The sequence below is a fragment of the Symphodus melops genome (genome assembly GCF_947650265.1).
Source record: "Symphodus melops genome assembly, chromosome: 4".
Lineage (NCBI taxonomy): Eukaryota > Metazoa > Chordata > Actinopteri > Labriformes > Labridae > Symphodus > Symphodus melops.
In genome coordinates, this window is record NC_136694.1 from 13,404,168 (window position 1) to 13,426,372 (window position 22,205).

General features: G+C 42.4%; 1 protein-coding gene across 4 annotated transcripts in view; it reads right to left on the reverse strand.

Annotated features, from left to right (window-relative positions):
* The window catches only part of plxna1b (plexin A1b), a 180,199-nt gene that overhangs the window by 45,918 nt on the left and 112,076 nt on the right, over positions 1–22,205 (reverse strand). For all 4 annotated transcript variants that reach the window (XM_079342273.1, XM_079342276.1, XM_079342274.1 and 1 more), the window contains exon 10: positions 11,293–11,493. In XM_079342273.1, coding sequence (XP_079198399.1) covers positions 11,293–11,493 — 201 coding nt within the window. The remainder of the gene's footprint in view (positions 1–11,292; positions 11,494–22,205) is intronic.

Consider the following 22,205-nt stretch of genomic DNA (forward strand, 5'->3'; position numbering starts at 1 on the left):
TTGATACAACATTAAACAGAAGCTAGATAGCAGGAGTTTGCCTGTGGTCTGCTTTGATGCTGCTGCTCTGTTGTGATGACTGGAAAGACTTAAGATAGGTCGTGTTAACCTAATGCCTCCGTCAGTCAAAGAGTGCCTGGTCACTCGCACTAACATTGCTGTGGTCACTATCTTCAGTGGCCTCAGGCTGACAGATTACAGGACTATTCTCCTCGAGTGAAGTGGTGATAAAATCCAGTGTGAAAGCCCCAAGCCCGGGGCTATGGAGCCCTCACAGATTGAATCTAGCTACAACTTTGCCACTGTGTGATATCACCAATGCACTCCAATGTGATACTGTGAGATTTATCTTGACATCTGTAATAATAGTGAATTTCAATGTATTTGAGGGGAAAGAAGAGAGAAATGTGCGGAGAAAAAGATAAGGAAATGAGGGGACACAGCAATGTCAGAATGAGTGAATGGCTGATTAATTAATTCTTCACTTTTTATGACTTGATGATTTACATCCAGCGCCCTGAAGGCTGAGATGCTGATATCCAAACGTTTTTTTTTTCTTTCTTATTTTTTGTTACATGTATGTCAGGAGAATTAACACTTTGAATTAAGAGGGGGATGGGTCATGGAAAATGCTTCAGGGTGTGCTTTCTAACTAATGTTGATGCTTTAATATTTAGAAGCCATGACCTTTAAAGAGGAAACGTTTACTTATGTGTTGATGCACTTTGGGAGCAAACCTGAGACTGAATCAGCAGAGAAAAAAAATGTTGAAATAACAAGGTTTGCAAGAGAGGGGTATCTTCTCCTTCGATGTTATTGGTTATTGGCATGTATGTGGGAGTTACTGCATTTGGGTCTACGAACAGGAGAGAGAGGGGTTAGAGGAGGCAAGAAAAAGACAATCTGAAATAGTGAAAATACTCGATACAAAGAAAATGAGAGAAAAAAGTGTGAGAGTGACGGGTAAAATACTGAAAAAGCTTCAGAATGGCTCATAGGTGGAAAAGACAAGGTGGGAGTCGGTTTAGACAAGTGGAGTGCGGGGAGCAAAACAATGAAAAGATGGCGATAAGAAGGATGAGAAAGTGGGCTGGGAGAAGAGGATGATACAGCAGCAAGGGTGAAGCAGAAATAGCGAGGGCGAGATGGATAGAGAGAGGTGATTGTGTGTTATTCTGTGGACACCATTCATTTACACATGGAATAAGAGGCTGGTCCTGGCCTGTAAGCGCCTGAGTCGGTGGGGGCTAAAGTGAAATTGGCATTTTCAATTTGTTCCCTGACATGTCTGCCTTGGTCTTTTCACACATTCCTCTGCTTCACCCTCTCTTGCAATCCTCTGTTCCACCCACTCTCTTTTCCCCCCTCTCTCTCTCTCTCTCTCTCTCATTATTCTTTCCCACTACCTTTTACAAACCTTCTCCCCCATCAATCTCAGTTGAATCTCGCCGCTGTTTTCATCCCCTAAGACGCCCACAGTCATACAAGGAAATCACATATTGCAAATATGACTAGAAAAACACATGTACACACTCTAATATAAATATGCATTCTGCACTAGGACACTTTCCAGGAGACGGATACGAGAGAACGCATCAAAGACTGATTGCACAGCACTGTTCAGGATATAGAAAAATAATAAATAATCACTCGCGAAAAACACAGGAAGATAAGACGGCACATGTGTTTTGGTGTCAGCTCTCCACTGAAGTCCAACTGTACAAACTTCTTCAGGCTCTCTCTCTCCCTTCAGTTTCCCCCCCCCCTCACCCCCCCCAAGAGACCACCCAGTCTGCCTGGGAACAAGAACAGCTCTACATCAAGAGGACATGGAGAGCACATGAGTGTGTTTGAGTTTGTACATGCATGCAAGACAATGAGAGAGAAGAGAAGAGAAAAGTTACAGAATGGTTTATGAGAACATGTAGCTGCAGCCAGGGGACGAGTTAAAGACAAGACAAAGTGTGAGGAAGACAAAGAGAGACAAGGCATATTTAGTGTACATGCCTGTGGAGGAATTCACAACCATAACAACTGCAGTAATAAAGCTGTTTTAAACTATATTGTATAAAATATTGATTTGATTTCTCATGAAGAGAAGTGTCTTATATTATTTTAGTTAGAAAAGCAACTAAAATAAAAATTATATTAGACAGCCAATCCAAAAGAGGTCAACACAAACGAACCTCATGAAGCCCCCTGTACATACATTACTAAACTGAGGGCCGAGTTTTACATCCCTGTTTTGCTTCCCCGTCAATGTAAATATAAAAGAGGTGTCATGGTGGGGCTGAAGGGATGCAGCCACTGAGCAGAAATCGGATGTAGTAATCGTGGCGTAACAGGGGTGTAATGTGATCACTGTTTTACATCTAAACTGGCTCGGCAGAACAACCTGGTGTGTGCCCGTGTTATGCTCCTGCTGCTTGTACACACACTCTGCCGCTACGCTTAATACAACTCACATACCGAGACAGCAATACCAGGTTGATTCAGATCAATGTAAAGTGTAAAGTTTTAATGATGGCAGAGCTTCGTTACGCCGCAGTGGCTGACATGCAGGGCTCAAGATTGTGTTTCTGTCAAAGCCTGAGACCAAACCAGAACTAAACCTCTGAGAAGAAAGGACTTGCATTCTTCCAATAATCGGACCGCATACTAAGCTGTCATTCAGAGATGCTGGCTGATGAGACAAAAGAGACCGTTTTAGAAGTCGTACTTTCTGACCTCATTAAAGCTCAAAAGTGATTTTGTTTGTCAGCTGAGAGAAATATTTCAGAAAACAGAAACTTGAGAACATGTTTGAGTAAATAAATACGAAAAGTATTTGTCAGTTAAATAGTGTATGTGCTTTTCTATTCAACTGTCATATGATCAGACTATTGTTGCTTGTTGTATTTCTCAAGCAGTAAAGCTTCTCTCCGATTTCATCCCAATTCTATACAAACCGGCCAATCAGATCACAGCCTGATCTCCCCTCTAAAGATGCCAGTTTGGGTGATAGTGATATAGATGATGATACTTGTGAAGACCTCTTAGCCTTGCTTTACACAGGTCCAAAGTCACACACGATACAAGTGTGGAGACGCAGACTGCTAAAAAACGATAACACGGACCGTCCTCCTCCCCTCGCTTCATCCACCTGTCTGTGTGCCAACATCCATCCTCAAAGGGCAGGTGCATGTTGAGGGAGGGGATTCTGGGATTTGCTTGGGCATGTTTTTTTTGCTTAACAACAAACATGAATATTTCGGTTGGGAGAAGTGTGTATGAGTGTGTATGTGTGTTTAATGGGCAGTAGCGGGTGGGGGAAGCAATGGAAAGGTTAGGTTATGATCTGGAGCTCATCTCCTCTCATTGCACCAAAGGCTTATTAAACTTTTATACTGAACCAGCATTGTTGCACCATATGCAGTTCAGGGAATACACACATGCACCCTGCACATGGTTTATTTACTGCACAGCTGATTCAATGATAAAAATGTCAGCATGCAGCAGGACACTCTTAAAAGGTCAGGATTTGCATTTGTGACAAAATAAAAATATTACATTTTGATGATTTAGACAATTCTTTCTGTCTACAACTGCTGAGGATGGATCAAAAAGCCCCCCAAAAAACAGAAGGTTGGTGGAAAGACAAAAAGAGGGTTTACTAGAAATCTGCTTCCCTTTAAAAGGTATTAAGAGAACATAAACAAACAAAATAATAGAAAGAAATAATACATAAATAGTGAAAGAAGAGGACAAAAAGGATTAAATATACAAGGTATTGAATGTAGGATTCAGTATGGCTACTTAGAGAGGAGCTAGTATATAACAATTAAATCATAAAAAGTGTGATATAAGGGTTAACAAACTGTGGGATAAAGTAATAAAATTTTTTAATTAAGGCCCAACTTGTCCTACAAGATGAGAAGTGTCACTTAATACAGCGCAGCACCACAAGCTGGACCTCTGTCACAGCGAACTGAAGGACGGGAGGAAAGGATAGATGGATGGAGAAGGAAGGTTTCAAGTAACAAGGGGTACCTTCTGTGAGGGTCACAGCCTGATAATTAGTCATTTTGAAGGTGTGTGAAAGCTGGACGGCTAAAAATATCAAACTAGCCCAGGGCAGGCCCGTACCTGAGAGAGGATGGGCTGATCTCTACTCTCTCTCTCAAGGTGAAGATGACAGCTTTAAAAAAAAGTAAGACCTCACACATCCCCTCCATAAATCTGGATTATTCAAGTTAGAACATTGAAGGGCTAAATAAAAGTAGAGGACATGGACTGAACCAGTAGACACTGTAAACAGTGTATAGAAAGATACAGAATATACACCACAGTACCCTTGAAACACACACACACACACACACACACACACACACACACACACACACACACACACACACACACACACACACACACACACACACACACACACACACACACACACACACACACACACACACACACACACACACACACACACACACACACACACACACACACACACACACACACACACACACACACACACACACACACACACACACTCTTTCCAGGCAGATATGGCTTCCTAATCAAGGATCAAGTAGTAATCCGTCCTATAGCTTAGCGAGTGTGTACGTGTGTATGTAGTGTATGTGATGGGTCAGGCGGCGCAGAATCAGCCACTGCTCATAATAAGGGGTTGTTAGCCAGAGCTAATCGCTAATGCTAACAGGATTGGAGGGCATTGCTGGACCCAGTTACCCAGCTTATCTGGGCACACACACAAACACACACATCTGGATACACACATACTTTCTTCATTGATGGAAAGAAGAAGAGAGAAAGAGGATGAGGGGGGGAAAAAAAGTGCTGGCTGGAGGGAAAAATAATGCTGCCATAGCCAGTGTTTCTTATTTTCCAGCCTACGCATTAAGCTAGTGTAAGCTTTCTAGACCTCTCCCCGGACAAAAGGGTGATTTTTGGTCGTTTGCAGAAACGGTCACATTTTTGTTAGTATGCTCACCCTTTTCCTCCTCTGTACACCCAATGCTATTTTTCTCGTGGCCATTCTCCACTTGCAAACACCATCACTCCATCACAAAACCAGCTCTCCTTTGCAAGGCATTAAACTATGTCCATTCACTCACACATGGATGAGGTATTTCATTCAGTGAGGTGACACTGATTCTGCCACACGACACACATGCAAACCAGAGAGGAAGTGGACCCATTATCAGTGATTGAGATGAGTGGGAAACATTAATTATTTTCTTCTCTTGCTTGGTTCTTTTGGTTAAGTGTGAATGAATCTGTATTTTCTAGAGGAGGCTGCCAGGTTTTCAGAAAGATAGTCATAACCAGGATGTAATCCACTACCTCATTTGGTTCCTGTCAAGTTCAGGTCGTGAGTAAAATTGCTGCCATATATATAATTCATGTCGACTCCTAGCACCTTATAAACATTTCAGATTGTATAGTTTATGTAGATTTATTATCTCCGCTAACAGTTTAACAGTGGAATATAATGCTATAGCACTTTTGCTGCTTCTGTGAGTCATCGATCCACCACACGGGGTGAACACAGGAGGGTTACGCACTTGTGTAAGACGAGAGAAGATATTAGAGGGAGAAAGATTGAAGAGATACAAAGGAAGAGAGAGAAAGGAGGAGTAAAAGGAGAAACTGAGGTGGAGGAGGGGGGCGGACAGGCCGGCATATGCTGTTAGCTGACCGCCAATTAATTCTTATTTATCCAGGATGGGAGCGTGAGACAGCTCTACTCTCCACCTGTCGGAGAGGGGGAGAAGAAGTGAGCCCATGACGGCGCTGAGATGAAGAGGACGGCGAAGACTAAGAAGGGGAGGAAAATGAGGAGATAGAGATGGACATGGGGGCTGAAGGCTCAGTTTTAGCTGCCTCATTAGATAAAACAAATCATACAAACATGTGAGCTGTTTGTAAGGAGCAAACTGAAGACACTTGATGCCACACAAATCAACACAGACAATTACCCGACAATCTAAAACTGATCAGTGCTGCTTGAAGCTGAACAATCTCATGATGAAGAGGCAAACTACTAAAACAACGTACGGCCTTCAAGCTGCAGTTCCAAAAATAAATTCTAGTGAATTTCCCGTGCACCTTCAGTCAACCTGCACACTGAACACACACAAACACCGCCTGAAAGCCAATTAAAACAGTGTCAGTGTGTGCTGTGGCTGACTGCAGTGGCAGGTCTACTGTTTATATCTCATTAAGCTGTGCCAGGCCATGCCAGACCGCGCTGTACCATGCTCCCCTGCGCCTACCCTCCACCAACCAGCACAAAAGCCCTCATTAGTCTCATCTCTGCCACATTTAGCACTATGTGTGTGTGTTTTTTTTTTTTCCTGTGCAGGGATTTATCTAAAATGGACGTTTCTTTTTTATATAATTCATAAATCTGAAGTTTTTACACAAAGTTACATCTTTAAACAAATCCCTCTAAACTCCAGAAAGTCTTCAAAAGTCAGGGAAAGTTTGCATCTGAGCAGTCTTTCTCTCTCTCTTTCTCATGCACACACATCATGTTGGGGTGAAGTGACACTATTAGACCAGTGTGGTTGTTAGCCGCTCTCCCTGCAGACGTGGTTGGCCTCTACTCTAGACCTCTATTTGCTCCGTCCATCCATCTATTCATCTATCTATCCATCCTTCTTGTCTGCCACCCATTTCTCATTTCCCATCAGAGGGGAGCAGATTATTTGTCCCCTCTCTCTCGCTCTCCTCCAAACTCTCTCTCTGCACTTGTCCTTCTCCCCTTCCCATTCTCTCTCCTTCCTCTCCTCTTGCTATCGCTACCTCAAAATGTATTTGCCTTCTTTCGTCTCCTTCCATCTTTCCATCTCTCCTTTTCCTCCTCTTATCTTTAAGGGTGCACGTTCACTTTTCTCCTCCTGCCATCTTCCTGCTGTTGTGTGCATGTGTACTCACACACGCACACAGGAGCGCGCGTCTGTACAGCCCGCCTGCAATTCATCATCATTTTATCTGCCTTAATTGGATGCCATCAGGACCCTTGATACTTCCCATTTCTCCTTTAACAAACAGCTGCTCTCTCTACACACAGAAGAATAACACACAGGCACACACCCTATCCCAAACTAGATTTTCTCCTGCTGCCCCGTGTCTGCTCTTTTTCTACCCAGTGAAGGAGTGAGAGAAAGACGGTGATGGACTAGCCGGGCTGTTTATCAGACAGAAGGTAATGGCGTAAGGCCCGCGCTGATATTATCTGTCCTCTCATTTCTGCCCTCTGGGGAATACCAAAAAAGAGGGGATAAAGAGGGAGAGAGAGAGAGAAGGAAAAGAGTGACATAAAGATAATTTGTTTAAAAGCAACGAAAAAAGGGGAGAGAAAGGAAAATCCCCACACAGTTCACTTCTTCTTTCTGAACCTCGGCCTTTAAACGGGATCCAGCTGTGCCCCATCAGCCTCACTGACCACAGAGTGTGGTCACTTGTGTGTGCAAGCGTGTGTACATGTGTTTATTCTCTCCCATGACCCCTCTGGCGCTTTCAGCACAACTTCTCAGCCCAAAGCTCAGCATCTGATTCGCCCTCGCATCCTCACCTCTAACTCTGCTTGGGCCACAAACAGGGGAAGGGGCCTGGGCCGGGTCAGGAAACAGGGAAGGAACCGATGTAGGCACCAGCTTGTTGTTGTGGTTTCTGCTGACCGGAGTTAACTGCTACCATACGGCATGGCGGATGGCTCCGTATGTGTCAGTGGTAATGTGGGCCTGTTTGGCACTTAGAAATATGGATTCCATTTTTTTTTTTTTTTACAAAATGATCAGTAATCTTCTCCAATTAACTTGCTATAGGACCTTGGACAATCTGCTACTTCATCAACTCTCACAGGTTCCAAAAAATCTCGAGTTATTAGGTTTGGCTCAGTATCAAACCGCTAAAGTGAGAAAGAGAAAGCATGTGAAGAAGAACCATATTTTTCACAATACCAACAATTTTGAAGTTCAAAACAACTAAATTTAGAGCTTTGAGCATTTTTTTTTTTAAATCCTTACACTAAACATATTATTGAACACTTTGGATTTTGTGTGGTCTATTCGTTTCATGTCTCTGCTTACAAAAAAAACCAATACTTTTTTCCAGTCCTGCATTCTTTCTCATGCTTTGTGATACGCTTGCTTTTTCCCTTTGGGATCACTTTGTGACTACAGAAACCTCATAGAAACACCGATACTCCCCCATAAGCACACATAGTCAATATCCAGCTAGGTTTGAACAGAGCTGATGTTACACTATCATATTTCAAGTGTGTCATATACACAGTAGGTTATTGACAGCGTCCTGTTAGGGGATACTTTATAAGAGTATTGAGTTATTACTGTTCGGTCATTGTAAAATGAGTAATGTAAGGGAAACTACAGTTTAAACATGATCACACTGTGGATATCCTGTGGATAGTCCTCCTCCTTTAGACAGTGTGAAGATATTGTATGAAAGAGAGGAGGATGAGTTTTGGCCTCAGGAGAAGCTTTGGAGTTGACTTTCTCCTCTCTCATCTCTTTTCCCCATCTCTGTTCTTTTCAATATTACTCTCCCTCTCACTTTTCTAAACTCATCTCACCTGAAAATGTCGACTATGCTCCAATTTCCCTTCTAAGACTCTCATCTCCAATTTTTTTGCTATTTCCTCTGCTGTCTAGTATTACCTCTTGTTTTTTCTCATCCTCCATTTCTCTACATGCATCGTCTGTCCTTTTGACCTCGAGGTATTCTGTCCTCTCTCTTTCACTCACGTCTCCTTTATTACTTTGCGGGAATCCTTGCTACAACTCTCTTGTCTCGACCTCAGTCCTCATCTTCCTCCTAGTGATTGATTGAGTGTCAGTTGGACAGAGTGATAAACACTCATGGTATCTCAAACACAAGGCTAAACTGTGGATTAGCTCCCCGGTGTTTATCCCATTGATTAGCAAGCTCTCCCCAACAGTGTTCTTTGCTGCAGTATAATGAAGCTGCACACGAAAACACACATATACAGCTATCCCGGGATCCATAGCCTGAGGCATATCGAAGGATGCACATGTGCACACACGCACAGACTCTGATTAACCCCTCTCCCCATAGCTGTGTGCCGGCAAACAGAGGAGGCAGCAGTGTGTATGCAGCATAACAGATGAAGTCTATTTCTACTGCAGAGTCATACATGATTCATTAAGTTGGTGCTGAATACTGTCAAAGAAGGAGCAAACACGGAGGGGGGCCGCATGAAAAGTAGAGATATGAAGGTCTATAAACGGATAAACTAATATTTAAGACGCTCGTTCTTTTGAAATACTGCTCTGAAGCTATAATAAGACTCCTAGCCTAATAATTTATGACACATAATTATGCTCATAAGCTCAGGCTGGGATGAATTATTCCTTAATGGCAAGTTCATGCAGCTGGCATCTTTTTCATCCACTGACTATAACTACAGCTTCACGAAGAGTTGATGCACACGCTGCATCGATATCTGAAAGTGCAGTCAAGTTGGCACAGCTAATTGCTAACAAGAGCTAAGTGCTGACAGCCCCGGGCTAATTGCTGCGAGCACGTCTGCTCTGTGGACATCAAATGAAGAAATTCAGCTTTTGGCCATGGCTAAGCTCTGCTGCTGATTAGCACTGCCCTTGCAGCTACAATAAACAGTCAATAAACAGACATCTCTGTGGAGAGACAACCCTATCGCTAGCTAATTAGCCCTGCCTTCGAAAACAACTTGCTAGCGTGTGCCAGCACCTGAAGACTGCTTGTCAATACCGGCAGATTCAAATGGCGTGCGAGCTGTCACAGAGGCTGCCCTGAGACTGCTGCTGGTGTGAGTGTATTTTACAAGTTAATCTACTAATATCTATATGTCTGCACTTTGTTGACACTATAATGAGTGTGTCATAGTGAAATGTGGTTAAGTTCTTTAAGTAGCTACATCTCATTACCAATACAAACACTTGAGACACTTTTTTCAAATTTTATTTCATACCTGTGCAATATGGTTTGGTGACAGCTTTAGCATCCTCATATGAACAAAATTGACAGTACCAGCTCTAATCTCATCTCAAGTTTGTTGCAACGCTTTATACATTGGGATGGAAATAGAAAGCCATCCAAGCTGCAGATTGAATCAGACATGAGGAAGATGCAGTGAAAGTGGGGAATGGCTGGGAGAAGAAAGTCTGAAAGACATGGAGGGGGGGGGGGATGAGCTCTACTTGCAGAGAGAAGAAGTGCAGGAGAAAGAGAGGTATAGTGTGGAGGTGTAAACATGATCAATCCGCTCCCAACTAGGTTCAGAGACAAACTTCCTCTTCACATTTTCAGCCTCAGTGAAGCGCGACGCTAGCTACCTCTTATCTGTCACGCTAGTTTGGAGCATCACAAACACAAACCTTACTTCACACATACACACACATTTACAAAACCATATTTCACCACACAAACCAGGTGTGGATCCACATGCACACACTTCTAGGCCAAGCTGTAAATCTCTCACTCACTCACACACACACACACACACACACACACACACGCACAAGAAAACTTTAGCAAAAAACCCCCCAACACCCTTGAAAACACTTTGATGCCGCACACAGCACTCGTATATACCAAACATAAAAATCTGATAATTCTTTATCATTTCAACCCAAACACATACTATCTGGTAAAGTCATCGCCAGTCATTGATCCTTTCAAGTGTTTTCCGGTTGAAATAAGTCCACGTGAAATCTTAACATCAATATTAATTTGCTGACTATTAGCTCAATGTGGGAAGATCAGCCGAGGATCATTTATCTCGCTTGTGAGCAAGCCCGTGTCCAAGGGGAGCGTGGGTGATCTATCAGGACAATGAACATGTTAGTGTCTAAAGCACTCATTAGTTGTAGGAAGCCATTATTTAAACCATGACCCGAGTCAATTTCTGTACTGAGATCTTGATTTAGTTAGCAAGCTGCATAGATTACGATAGGAGTTATAGTTTTGAGTGGCGGAGCGTTTAGCCTATAAAAATGGTAAAGTATCAATTAGAATGAAATCTGTCGGGTGGTCAGGAGATTTTGGTCTTCTTCTTTACTTCTCTGCTTTTTGTTAGCATAGCCCACTCAATGACGTCTATGTCTTAACCTTTTCACAGTAAGCTTTTACAGACAGACCAAAACTAAATACCTCTGTAAAAAACATCTGCCTCTGTTTCTCTCATGCTGTTTTTTCCAACATTGATAGGGCTATCTACTGACAGCATACATTTGTACTATGTTCCTGTTTACTCACCGCTGTTTTCTGGCACTGTATGGAGGTGCTGTTGAAGCGCAGGGCGGGCACACTGTGGGTCTCGCCTTGGATGTGGAAGACGCACTCGTAGTTCCTCTGTCCTGACTGCGGCTGGGGCAGGTTCTTGGCGGCCAAGGTGATAGGCTTTGTCACCCCGACGGGGATATAGATCTGCGTTGAGGGGAGGATCTGAGGGCAGTCCTGCAGAGACAAAACAAGAGATACTTTTAAACAGCTATCCCCAAAAGAGAGAGTTAAGGAGGAAAAAGAGCGAGGCTGTTCACGACAGTTACACACACGAGAAAACAAGGCAAAAAGACATTGAAGTTTTAGAGCAGGAGTGATGAAATAAATCACTTGTTTGCGAAGAAGAGCCTGAGGTTACATATTTGACTTCATGCCAGATTTGATGCAACACATTCAGCTGAAAGAGCTCTGCTGTGATTCACTAAACTAACATGATGTGTTACAGGGCTGCGCAAGAACCCGCTGGCCTTGGAACATAACAGGAGTCTTCAATTAAAATGTTTGTCTGGTTCGAGAATATGTCCTCAAGTGAAGGTCTGGACCATCACTGTGTCAAACTTATAAGGTCCAATCGTTCAATGTACAATCTAATGGTACGACATCCATGTGCATTAAGAACTAGAGGGTACTCAGATAAGACAATGACAATGATAGATAATAATCCATTCAGATATTTCATATTTCATATAACAGACAGATTTTTAGAAGAAAAAAACCCCCTCTGAATTACTTTTCCGTGTCTTCTTATTTGAGTTGGTATGACTGCTTAAAAGATGTGTGTCTCGTAGAGATGTTGGACTCAGTGGTAGTGAGAGTATTGAAACGGATACGACATGCTGGTTTTAAAAAGGCTGTCTCTCTATTAACTATCAAAAGCTCTTTCTTCTTTTCTGGTTTTAGAGCACACCACGTCTACTTCTCCCTGACTCACATCACGATTCTCCTGCTGCGTTGCTGAGACTTTACTGTCGGCTGACTCCCTCACCTATTTCTGTATCATCACACACTCATTGTGTTCTCCACACAATGCCTGGCCTGAGTAAAGGATTTGATTGGCTGAACAGAATAACGCGTGACAATTTCAAACAAATGAAGGGGTCTGCGAGCGTCCAGGTTGATGAAAAAGGCACGAACAGCTGTGGCGATTAAAATGGACTGAAGTGTAAAAGTCAAAAGCTGTGCATTTCATGCAAGGTTCTTGATAGATTACTAAACTAAACTATTTGAATCACAACAGTGCCACATTGTTACTGGAAGTCAGACTACAGTGTATTATGCCCATGTGTGCAACGAAATAATCAACTCATGAACTTTGTGTTTGTCTGACTGTGTGTGTGTGTGTGTGTGTGTGTGTGTGTGTGTGTGTGTGTGTGTGTGTGTGTGTGTGTGTGTGTGTGTGTGTGTGTGTGTGTGTGTGTGTGTGTGTGTGTGTGTGTGTGTGTGTGTGTGTGTGTGTGTGTGTGTGTGTGTGTGTGTGTGTGTGTGTGTGCGTGTGTGTGCACACATCCGTCATTGATATAGGCCAGACTCTTGTTTAGCTCATCTGGAAGCAGCCCATCCACTCAAAGCGCTGGAGGGTGTGCGTCCCTGCAAAGATTAATCTGGAAAAATGAGTGCCTTAATGCCCAGTTGGCTTAATTTGTGTCCATGCCTGCGTGTGTTGATTTTACTGAGACGGGATGAGACAGGACGGTCCACTCAGTATGCAACAGCTTCTATATATTCATGTGTGAATGTGCTGGAAGGAATGAAGTCATTACAGTGTTCATGCCATGTTTTGGCAGCGATGCATTGCGCGTCAACACTAAAAATGAGAGCGAGAGAATGAGCAGGAGGGCGGGGGACGACAGATCTTAAACAACATAAATTAAAGCTTGGATGGAGCTAACCCAGCCTGTACTGTAGATTGGGAGCCAAAAAGGACAACAGATCTTGTGACAAATCACACATTGTATAACCTGAAGACACTGTTAAGGGACTCACATAATAGAAGACACGTGGCAGCAGGAGGAAGATGTGTGGAAAAGAAGCCTCCAAACTCTGGACTACGGTCAAAGATTTGTAAGAACTTTTAGCACAAAAAACAAGTTTATACCAAAAAGGATTTTTATTTTGAAATGGTATACCTCAAAATCAACAACTTTTAACACTCTGTTACAGCAGTGTAAAAGACTTATGTACTTATGTTAACTAATCAGAAACATTTAGGACAGACTAACATCGACCAGAACATTTGTAAAACACTACTTCACTCTACTGTAAGCAGAAAGACGGCTTGCTGTCAGCCTATTCTTCTCTTCCCTCCTCTCCTCTGAGCTGTTGCACATTAGAAGCTACGGCATGTCCCTGGGGCCTGAACACAATGCTGGAGTTTGTTCATTAGACTGCTTAGCCCTTTGCCTTGTGTGTCTGATCACACACAAACACATGCATAACACATAATGAGAGCGGGGAATACTATAGGCAGAAACAGCCAACGGAAGACCTGACGTACAATCAACTATGAGGAAGGTAGTGAGGCAAAATGGAAGTCCCACGTGGAGTGGTTTGGTTGGGAATAGTGGAAGGAGAAGGAAGATGAAGTAGAAAATGAAGGAGCAGGGAGGGATGAGAAAAGCATGTGAGGGAAAGAAGAGTAGAGAGAGGAGCAGAGGAGCCACATTTAATTGGTAACAGAGCAGAGGGAAACAGGGAAGTCAGATAGTTGGTGATGCGAGGAAAGGAAAAAAGAAATAAAGGAATCAAAAAATAAGGGTCAAAAGAAATGTGAGAGACAGAAACAGAACAACCAAAAGTACGGAGAAAAAAATTAAATTATGAGAGCAATGCCTAGAAGTCTTTTCATTTCCTTTGTGTCTTTCTTTTTTCTTTTTTTTTTTTAACATACTGCCTCCACCAATCCTTTCTCAGTCCTAGAGTCAAAGCTTTATCCACACCACGAACCAGGCCCCCCGACAACATCCTATTTAATTAACTGCCTGGAGCCTCAGACAACGCTAGAAAATTGATGAAGAGGGCAAACAGAGAAGAAAGACGAGATTGATTTGCACTTGTGGCTTTTGAAGTCTTAGTAGAAAGGGATGCTCGTGTCAAAAGCTGTGGGCTTGCAACGTCCACGAGGTACCACGAGAGTCAAAAAAAAAGGAGGTTTTGAGCATCATGCTGCTAAAGCTAACTTGTAGGTGCCAGTATGTTAGAAGCTAGCATAGCCTCTGGCGCAAGCTGGAGCTAACCAATGTTTAATTCATCTGAGTATTGACTTTGTGTCACCTCAGCTGTCTACTCGTCCTTTTCTCTGACAGTTATCTTTCCTTTTAGTGTCTTTTCAGTGTCCTTTGTAGCCTACTTTCATCAAAAACTATTTTGTAGTCAAAAACATGTTATGGTTGAAATTTGTTCAGTATTTTTGACATACCAGGAAATAGAAAACAGGCTTTTTTGGGAAATGTGTAACAGAATCTACAAAGTACTTCACTACAAATAGTTTACAGTCCAAATAAAGTTAATGCAGGCCAATAGCAAGTGTGCCAGTACTTGGATAATTTATTGAAGACATGTCAAGAGTTCAGAATTGTACTGCAGGGAGCCCCTGGTTTCTTAAATACATGAGCACACTGTGTTTCAGGCAGAAAAGAGAGGAATTCTGAGAAGAAAATGAAGAGGAAAGGACGTGAAAAGAGGATAATGAGGGAAATGTAAAAAAGGATAAATGAAAAAATGCTCTGCAGAGAGAAAGTATTTCATCAGTATTTGTGACAGGTGCCAAAGTAGTTCAAAGCTGGCTTTAGGGCGACCAAGTGCAGAGTACACTGAAACAATATTTCACCAGGGGGATTCGTTTGAAGCTCAAACAGATACTTTTCTCTCTCCTTTTCCCCTCCCTTTTATGGTCTGACTTCTCCACTTTCGTTTCATCTGTGAAAGACGGATGCTGCGGTTTTCCGTGGCCAGATGTGACACCGCATCCGGTTGATATCAGGAAGAACAACCGGAGACAGGAGAGGAAGAGAGAAGGGGTTTGGTATGTGTGTGTAGTAATGAAAGTGGGCTTCTTTTTCGTTTCTTTTTTTAACGTGAGTACTATTTTCTCGGGAGAGATTGTGTGATGTAAATGTGTCAGTGAGGGGAGCTGATTCAGTTTAATGTCCGGGACTTATTCAACAGGCGGCTGTTCCTCAAAATCACATCAAAACATAGCTGCTCTATTCTCATATTTTGATCGCTGCCTTTACATTTTGACATCTTGATACAACATTTTAACACCAGCAGATGTGTAAACTGCAGCAGGAAACAAGCTTTGCCTGATTTAAATTCCTTTGTTTCAGATGATGACGAGCTCTCACAGCCTGATTGGACTGGGATATAAAATAGTGTTTTGTACCTTTGTATTCAAGCATGCAAATGAGCGTATACATTTTGAAGAGTGTGTTTATAATGGCCGACGTCCAAGGCTCACACTTTAGTTGAAAGCAAAGTTGCCGGAGGGTTTTCCTTACCTCTTCCTGTTTGTTATCCCGTTAGCTTTGCTGCCTCGGGCTAGTGCCACACTACTCTTTTTTTAATGGTAAAAGCGTATATAATTATGTAGATTATAACAATGTATGGTATGTATTACCTCAGTGAACATTTCCTCCAAACAAAATCAGAGGAAATGGCTTTGCTCTGATTATACTTGTAATGGAAATGTTCAACAGACAAATATGAGCGAAAAACAATCATTCCTACCAGCGGCACTCCCACCATCATATAATGCATGACCTATATATTTTGTGACATCATACTGATGACATTCAGATGCCACTTTGGTTTAGATGTCACCATGAGCTTTCTCAAAGGAGAGCAGGTGTCGTTCTAGGTCAAGCCTGTTCTGAAACATTCTCCTCTTCATTTTCAGTGCGCTATGACGTGTACTACAGCTCTGCATTCCACACCAAATGCAAAAAAATAAAGAAAAAGAAAAATTAATAAACCAAGTGTTAAGCCGGCGCATGAGATAATCTTGCCTCGCAAGTGTGCAAAACACCTTTTAACATCTGCCAAAAGCAGATAATGAGACAGTCTGCAGTCGACAGCGTGTGTGCCTTTAGGTGTGTGTGTGTGTGTGTGTGTGTGTGTGTGCAGTTGTGTATATTGGGTGACAAATGAAATCATGGCATACTGTAGATGGGGTTGGGTGGAGAGAGTGAGGGGTTGGAGGATGATGAAGAACGCAGGGGGAGAATGAAATATAAATAAATAAATGTATTAAAAAGCCAAAAGAGTTCGGAAGGCTCTGGCGCAGTCTGACAAGATATAAATTAATAAAGCTCCAAAAACACTGCGCATATGTAATGAGGCGGGTGTCTGTTTCGGTTTTTTTTTTCTTTAAATCCACCCTCTCCCTCAACCCCCCCTTCTTAAGTCCATCCATAATTAATTAGCCTTCTCTGTGATGTGAGGACTATAGATCAGGGAGGAGAAAAAAATAACACGCTAAATAATGAAGTAAAGCGATACGGGGAGCCCCGGGGAGAGATGAGATGGCATGGATGTCCACAGAGGAGCGACAGGGGCACACTGGTACATAAAAAGGTAGAGAGTGTGTGTGTGTGTGTGTGTGTGTGTGTGTGTGTGTGTGTGTGTGTGTGTGTGTGTGTGTGTGTGTGTGTTTTAAAGGGGGCCTAACAAAGGGGTATATGGAGAATGTAGAATGCTCCCCTCCTCCCTGTCGACCCCCCCCCCCCAAAGCTTTGGTCTCATGTATGAAACCAAAGAGCTGTCTGCAACCTTGGACTGAAGAGTCTACGCCTTGTTACATTAATATTATATCATAAAATATGACATTGGGTGGATCCTGTTATCCTACATGACATAATGTGTCATCTGTTTTCTCTCTGAGACTGCAGACTCTTTGTAATGAATAGCATGCCTTTTTAATGAGCTAATGTTGAGTAATAAATCAGCGATACATGCTCAAATGTTAAATATAATAAAGTTACTGTTGGAATTACCGTTATTCCTTCTATGTATGGACTTTCACAAGATACAAAGACATCCTTTGTACAAGTTTTAACAGACTGAAGGGGAAATTAAAACATTACATCAAACATTAATTGTTTTTCATATTTCATAAGATTTGATTTCAATGCGAGGACTCATGAGCTTTTAATGCCATTCAAAGTTCCATGCAAACAGACAATAAAGTGTTATCTTATCTAATGCTACCCTTTTAGGGCATTTTTTATTCAACTGAAAAAACTTGACAAGGTTTTGAAACTCAAAAGCTTTTCAAACAAGGCTCTACTATGAGAGAGGAAACCGCTTTGTGAAAAATGTTTCAAACAAATTTAGTGTCTGTGTTCATGATTTGTGAATCTTCATAATGCTCCACGTTTTAACTATTTCACTCATGGAAGTCATCTTCTAAAAATATTCCCTAATATAAATATACATATATATAAGCCATATAACAACAGGCCACATATTCCCTATTCCCCTGTGGACGAGGTGGCCAGCAGCCATGTGTGTCCCATCAGGATGAGAGGAAGAACACAAGAAACGCTCCTGTTAAATTAGAGAGATGAGAAGGAGTGTAAAGTATAGATGAACACTTTGAACATTTAGCGCATTCAATGAACAGTTAACGTGTGAAATTATTGTTTTAATTGCAGGATCTGGTATGCATGTACATTTATATATGGAAGCATGCTCGTGTGCGTGTGCGTGTGTGTGTGTGTGTGTGTGTGTGGGAGAGAAAGAAGTGTTTGTGTGTGCAAGCTCATTAGCAGAAACCAGAGAGATGTTCTGTGACCAACGTTACACTTGTGGTTGGGGAGGGGGCAGAGAGAATAAGGCAGCAACATGTAGAACGGTGCAGGAGCGAGGGAAGAAAGGGGACTTTGAACCTTGAAAGGGACTATGAGATTGTCCGCCCACGTCCTACGGATCCAAGCAGAGTGAGAGAGAGGAGAGAGGAGAGAGTGAGAGTGAGAGAGAGAGAGAGAGAGAGAGAGAGAGAGAGAGAGAGAGAGAGAGAGAGAGAGAGAGAGAGAATGAGAGTGAGAGTGAGAGAGAGAGAGAGAGAGAGGGAGTTTGAATTAAAAAGGGATGCAGTGGTATGTGTGACATGAATGTTTTTCAGTATGGATTATCTGAGTGTCACAGAGCAGCAGCTTGACTGAGTCTTCCTTCATATATGTTCCTCCTATACATACTGCTTCCTCTCCATGTACCTGCTTTTATGTACCACCCAGGCACACATATATGTTGATTTCATCTGCTAATCCCTTATCCTTGATTTACGAGCAAGCTGCCAAACCTACATGGTTAACCTGTCGACAGAGTTGGCAATCTGTGCTAATAAAAAAAAACAAGGAAAAAGCGGGTGTGAAATTCTCTCCTTATGGATTTTTATAGCATAGAGGGGTTTGGAGGGGGGCTCTTAGCACCCCGTTATCATTCTAACCCAGATATGTCAGCAGCCATCAAACTTGGTGCGTTTCAGCTTTTCAAAGACAAACCTTGATTTCAGAGCTGGATACGCTCACTGCCTGCTGCCTGTAGAGCTCATCTCTGCACAAAGCTTTCACAACCAAATCAAACCACAATCATGATTTAAAAAAAAAAAAAAACCTTAATCACAGGGAAAAACACTCAAAATTATCTCACTTTGCTCAGCAGTGTATTTTATGCAGCTCTGAAACTATTTGAAATGTGTCGCAGTGTAAAGGAGAAGTTATTCAGAACCAAAATAGATTGATTTACTGATCACATGAAGATCAACTGTTTAAAAAGAACAAGTGGTCCTCTTACACTTTGGAAGAAAGAAAACCCAAACCACATGAACAGGGACCAGAAGCCCTATAGTTTGTGCCACTAACAAAACAGAGAAGAAGAAAAAAAAAAGATTATAGCGCAGACATTTAAGTTTCTCCACATACAATGACCTGTCACACAAGGATGTGTGTCAGAACACAGGACATTCATTCACTCTACAGAATCTGAAATGTGTTCAGTCTGTCTTTAAGCAGCATGTACGTACATGGAGTACTTCTTGGAACATTTACCAAAGCAAACAATCTGAAATTAGCAGCAAAAGATTACCAGTCAAATTGTTGCTTTAAACACAGGGTGTGTATTCAACTTCAAAAGATGAATCTGTTGCCAACACGGGCAAAGACTTTTAAAATACATAACATTGTTTTTATTGGTCTGCTTGAAAAAAGGAGACTAAAATATTATTACTAATTAAGTCGTCTGTGAAGGTGATTTCAGCCACCAGGAGACAAAAAAAAGCTCAAAAGAAGCAAATGAATAATAAAAAACTATTCCTTCAGTATCTCTGAGGTGTTTTGCATTTTAAAATAACGAAGCATTAAAAATGAGACATTTAGGAGATACACGTGATGTATACTGTATAAACATTTACAGTCCTCTACTGCCAAAAGTTGTTACTTCCCCAAAGCTTTCACCCCATCGCCGACAAACTTGTTTGTCTTTGAGAGTGCAGATGTTAAATGGAGGTTGGTATTAAAATCAGTGCAGGCCACTTTACTAACGCAGCATGGCGAAAAGCCCAACATGACAACAGACAGTTAGCTGGTCCTCTGAGATTTGACAACGCAGCACACTTAAGGCTCCCCCTCCCTCCCAGCAGGCAGTCGCTGTTTCTCGTTCACGCTCTCCCTCCTTTTTGGCTATGCCTACACTTCTGAGTTTTTTTGTTTTTTTATGTTTCTTCCCCCCCCCCCTTCAGTTCACTTTGCAGTGTTATTCATCTGTCTACAACTGCCGTCGTTCTCTTTCTCCCAGTGACTCTGCATTCATCTCTTCCCTCTCTCCACCACACATGAGGCCTGGTGCTGAAAATGGGATGTTCAGCTGTGCTCAGCATTAGGTGGGCCGAGTTCGAAGGCTGCGGAAAGTAAGATTTAACATAGCCTGAATAATCAACCTGTGACTGACACACACAGACACAAACAGTAAAAGAAACACTCATGCATGGTCTGCAAACCCCGCTGTATCTACCATGTCACCATATGTGTGTGTATGAAACTTTATTCCACATTAGCTCTTCATTAATCTCCCTGTGGTTCATCATCAATTCTCCACTGCAGCCAGCACGTTTGGGCTAGCTCGGGTGATAGCAGCATCATTGGCCCTTGCCGGGGTGGCATAGGATTACATCGAGGAGAGAATTATTTCGCAGCCATGTTACACCTACCTTGTGCATTCGCAAGTGCTGAGCTTGAGCTGCTGCTTTACATTCTCTCAATGTCACAGAAGGATTAACACTCCTCAACCAATTAGTCCGAGAAAGTGTCCTTCCAATCTGCATAAACTCAACACTTAAAGCGAGCCTCGTTCATAAAAATAACTCGCTTGTCCTTGCGTAGTCGCCTACTAAGCATACTTCTTAGGGTAGGACAGGCTGCTCTCTCCACAGTGTCCACCCTCCCTGCCTTCTGTTAGTGTTTGAGGGATTGAAGCGCCATGTGAGAAGGATTCAAGAGCAACGGAGGGAATTCTAGGTGAATGTTAAAACATGAGGAAAGAGTTAGACAAGAGAGAGGAAAAGAAAAGATAAGCTCTGGGATAGTGATGCTAAAAATAACCACAGAGGGAAGGAGAGCTCAAACATCTGCAACCCTGTGAGACAGAGCTGCGTGTGTGCTCGCCTGTGAAAACATCCACGTGTCATGGCAGAAGCAGGGACTGGATCCAAATGATTGTTGCCTTTATCTTTCCCCGATGCGTGCAATACGATCGCATGAGAAGTGAACACACGCGCGCACACAGCAGAGGCTGACTTCAGTTCTGGTGCGACAAAAAAAAACCCCCATAAAAAACCCCTAAAGGCGTACTAATTCTTCTCTATTAGCAAGTTAGAGGAATGTACAAGAGATTTTGCAAAAACACCTGATTCAATCCTTCACTGATTTCCCCCAAGGTTAGATTTTTTTCTTTTCTTGGACAAGTGTGTGAGAAGTTTCCGGGGAAAGTTCACAAAAAAAAAAAGGAAAAAAAGGAGAGTTGGAGAGGTGTCAGAAGCTGCTCAAATGGCTACGAAACCAAGAGTTAAACACTGGAGGATCACAGCCTGACTTCGATCCATCTGGCTGAGAAAGCGTGCGGTTTATTCACCCCGTCGCCTCTGCTTCCTCTCCATGTTCCCTCAATTTCTCTCTCTCCCTTCCCCTTGACCATGGAAGTTTTTTTTTTTTTTTTTTTTTTGGAAAATAACATGCGTCACTCTGGATGTAGTCTGCTGCTTGTTATTGCCAGACTTCTCTACTTGCCTCCCTAGCCGTGTCTTTGTTTCTTTCTTTCCTTTTTTTCCCTCCCTCTGATTACATCTGTTCTCAATTACAACATCTCAATCCTCCTTTGGTTTGTCTTCAGCAGAATGAACAAAGCACTGGAAGGACTGCATTGTTTTGAAGAACTGCATGTGGCATTTGATATCTCAGCAAAATGCATTTCCTCTATTTGTTTCCTCTTCAAAGCGCTGTAACATTTCATTAAACATGGCCTCGTCATTACTCTTTTAAAATCGGGTAAAAAAAAGCACGTGGATGTGTTTCTCAGCGAGCTCAGCTGTGATGAAAGACAAAGCAAAGTAGGAGAAGCTAAGAAAGAAAAGTTGAGTCATTGCAGAGACACAAGGCGAAAACACAAAGATTGTGGGAGAGAGATGGACAGACGGACAAGAATGGACTCAGTGGACCCTGGGAGCAAGTCGAAGAAAGACATAAACACTGCTGCCATTTTGGTGAATGTGGTGCGTGGGAAGAGAGGGGCTGTAAAAAAAATAAATAAAAAAAATAATGGACGATAAAGAGGGGTGAAGACAGATTTTGCAAAAAGACAGAGACAGGAGGGAAGGAGCTAAAAAAACACAAGAGGAA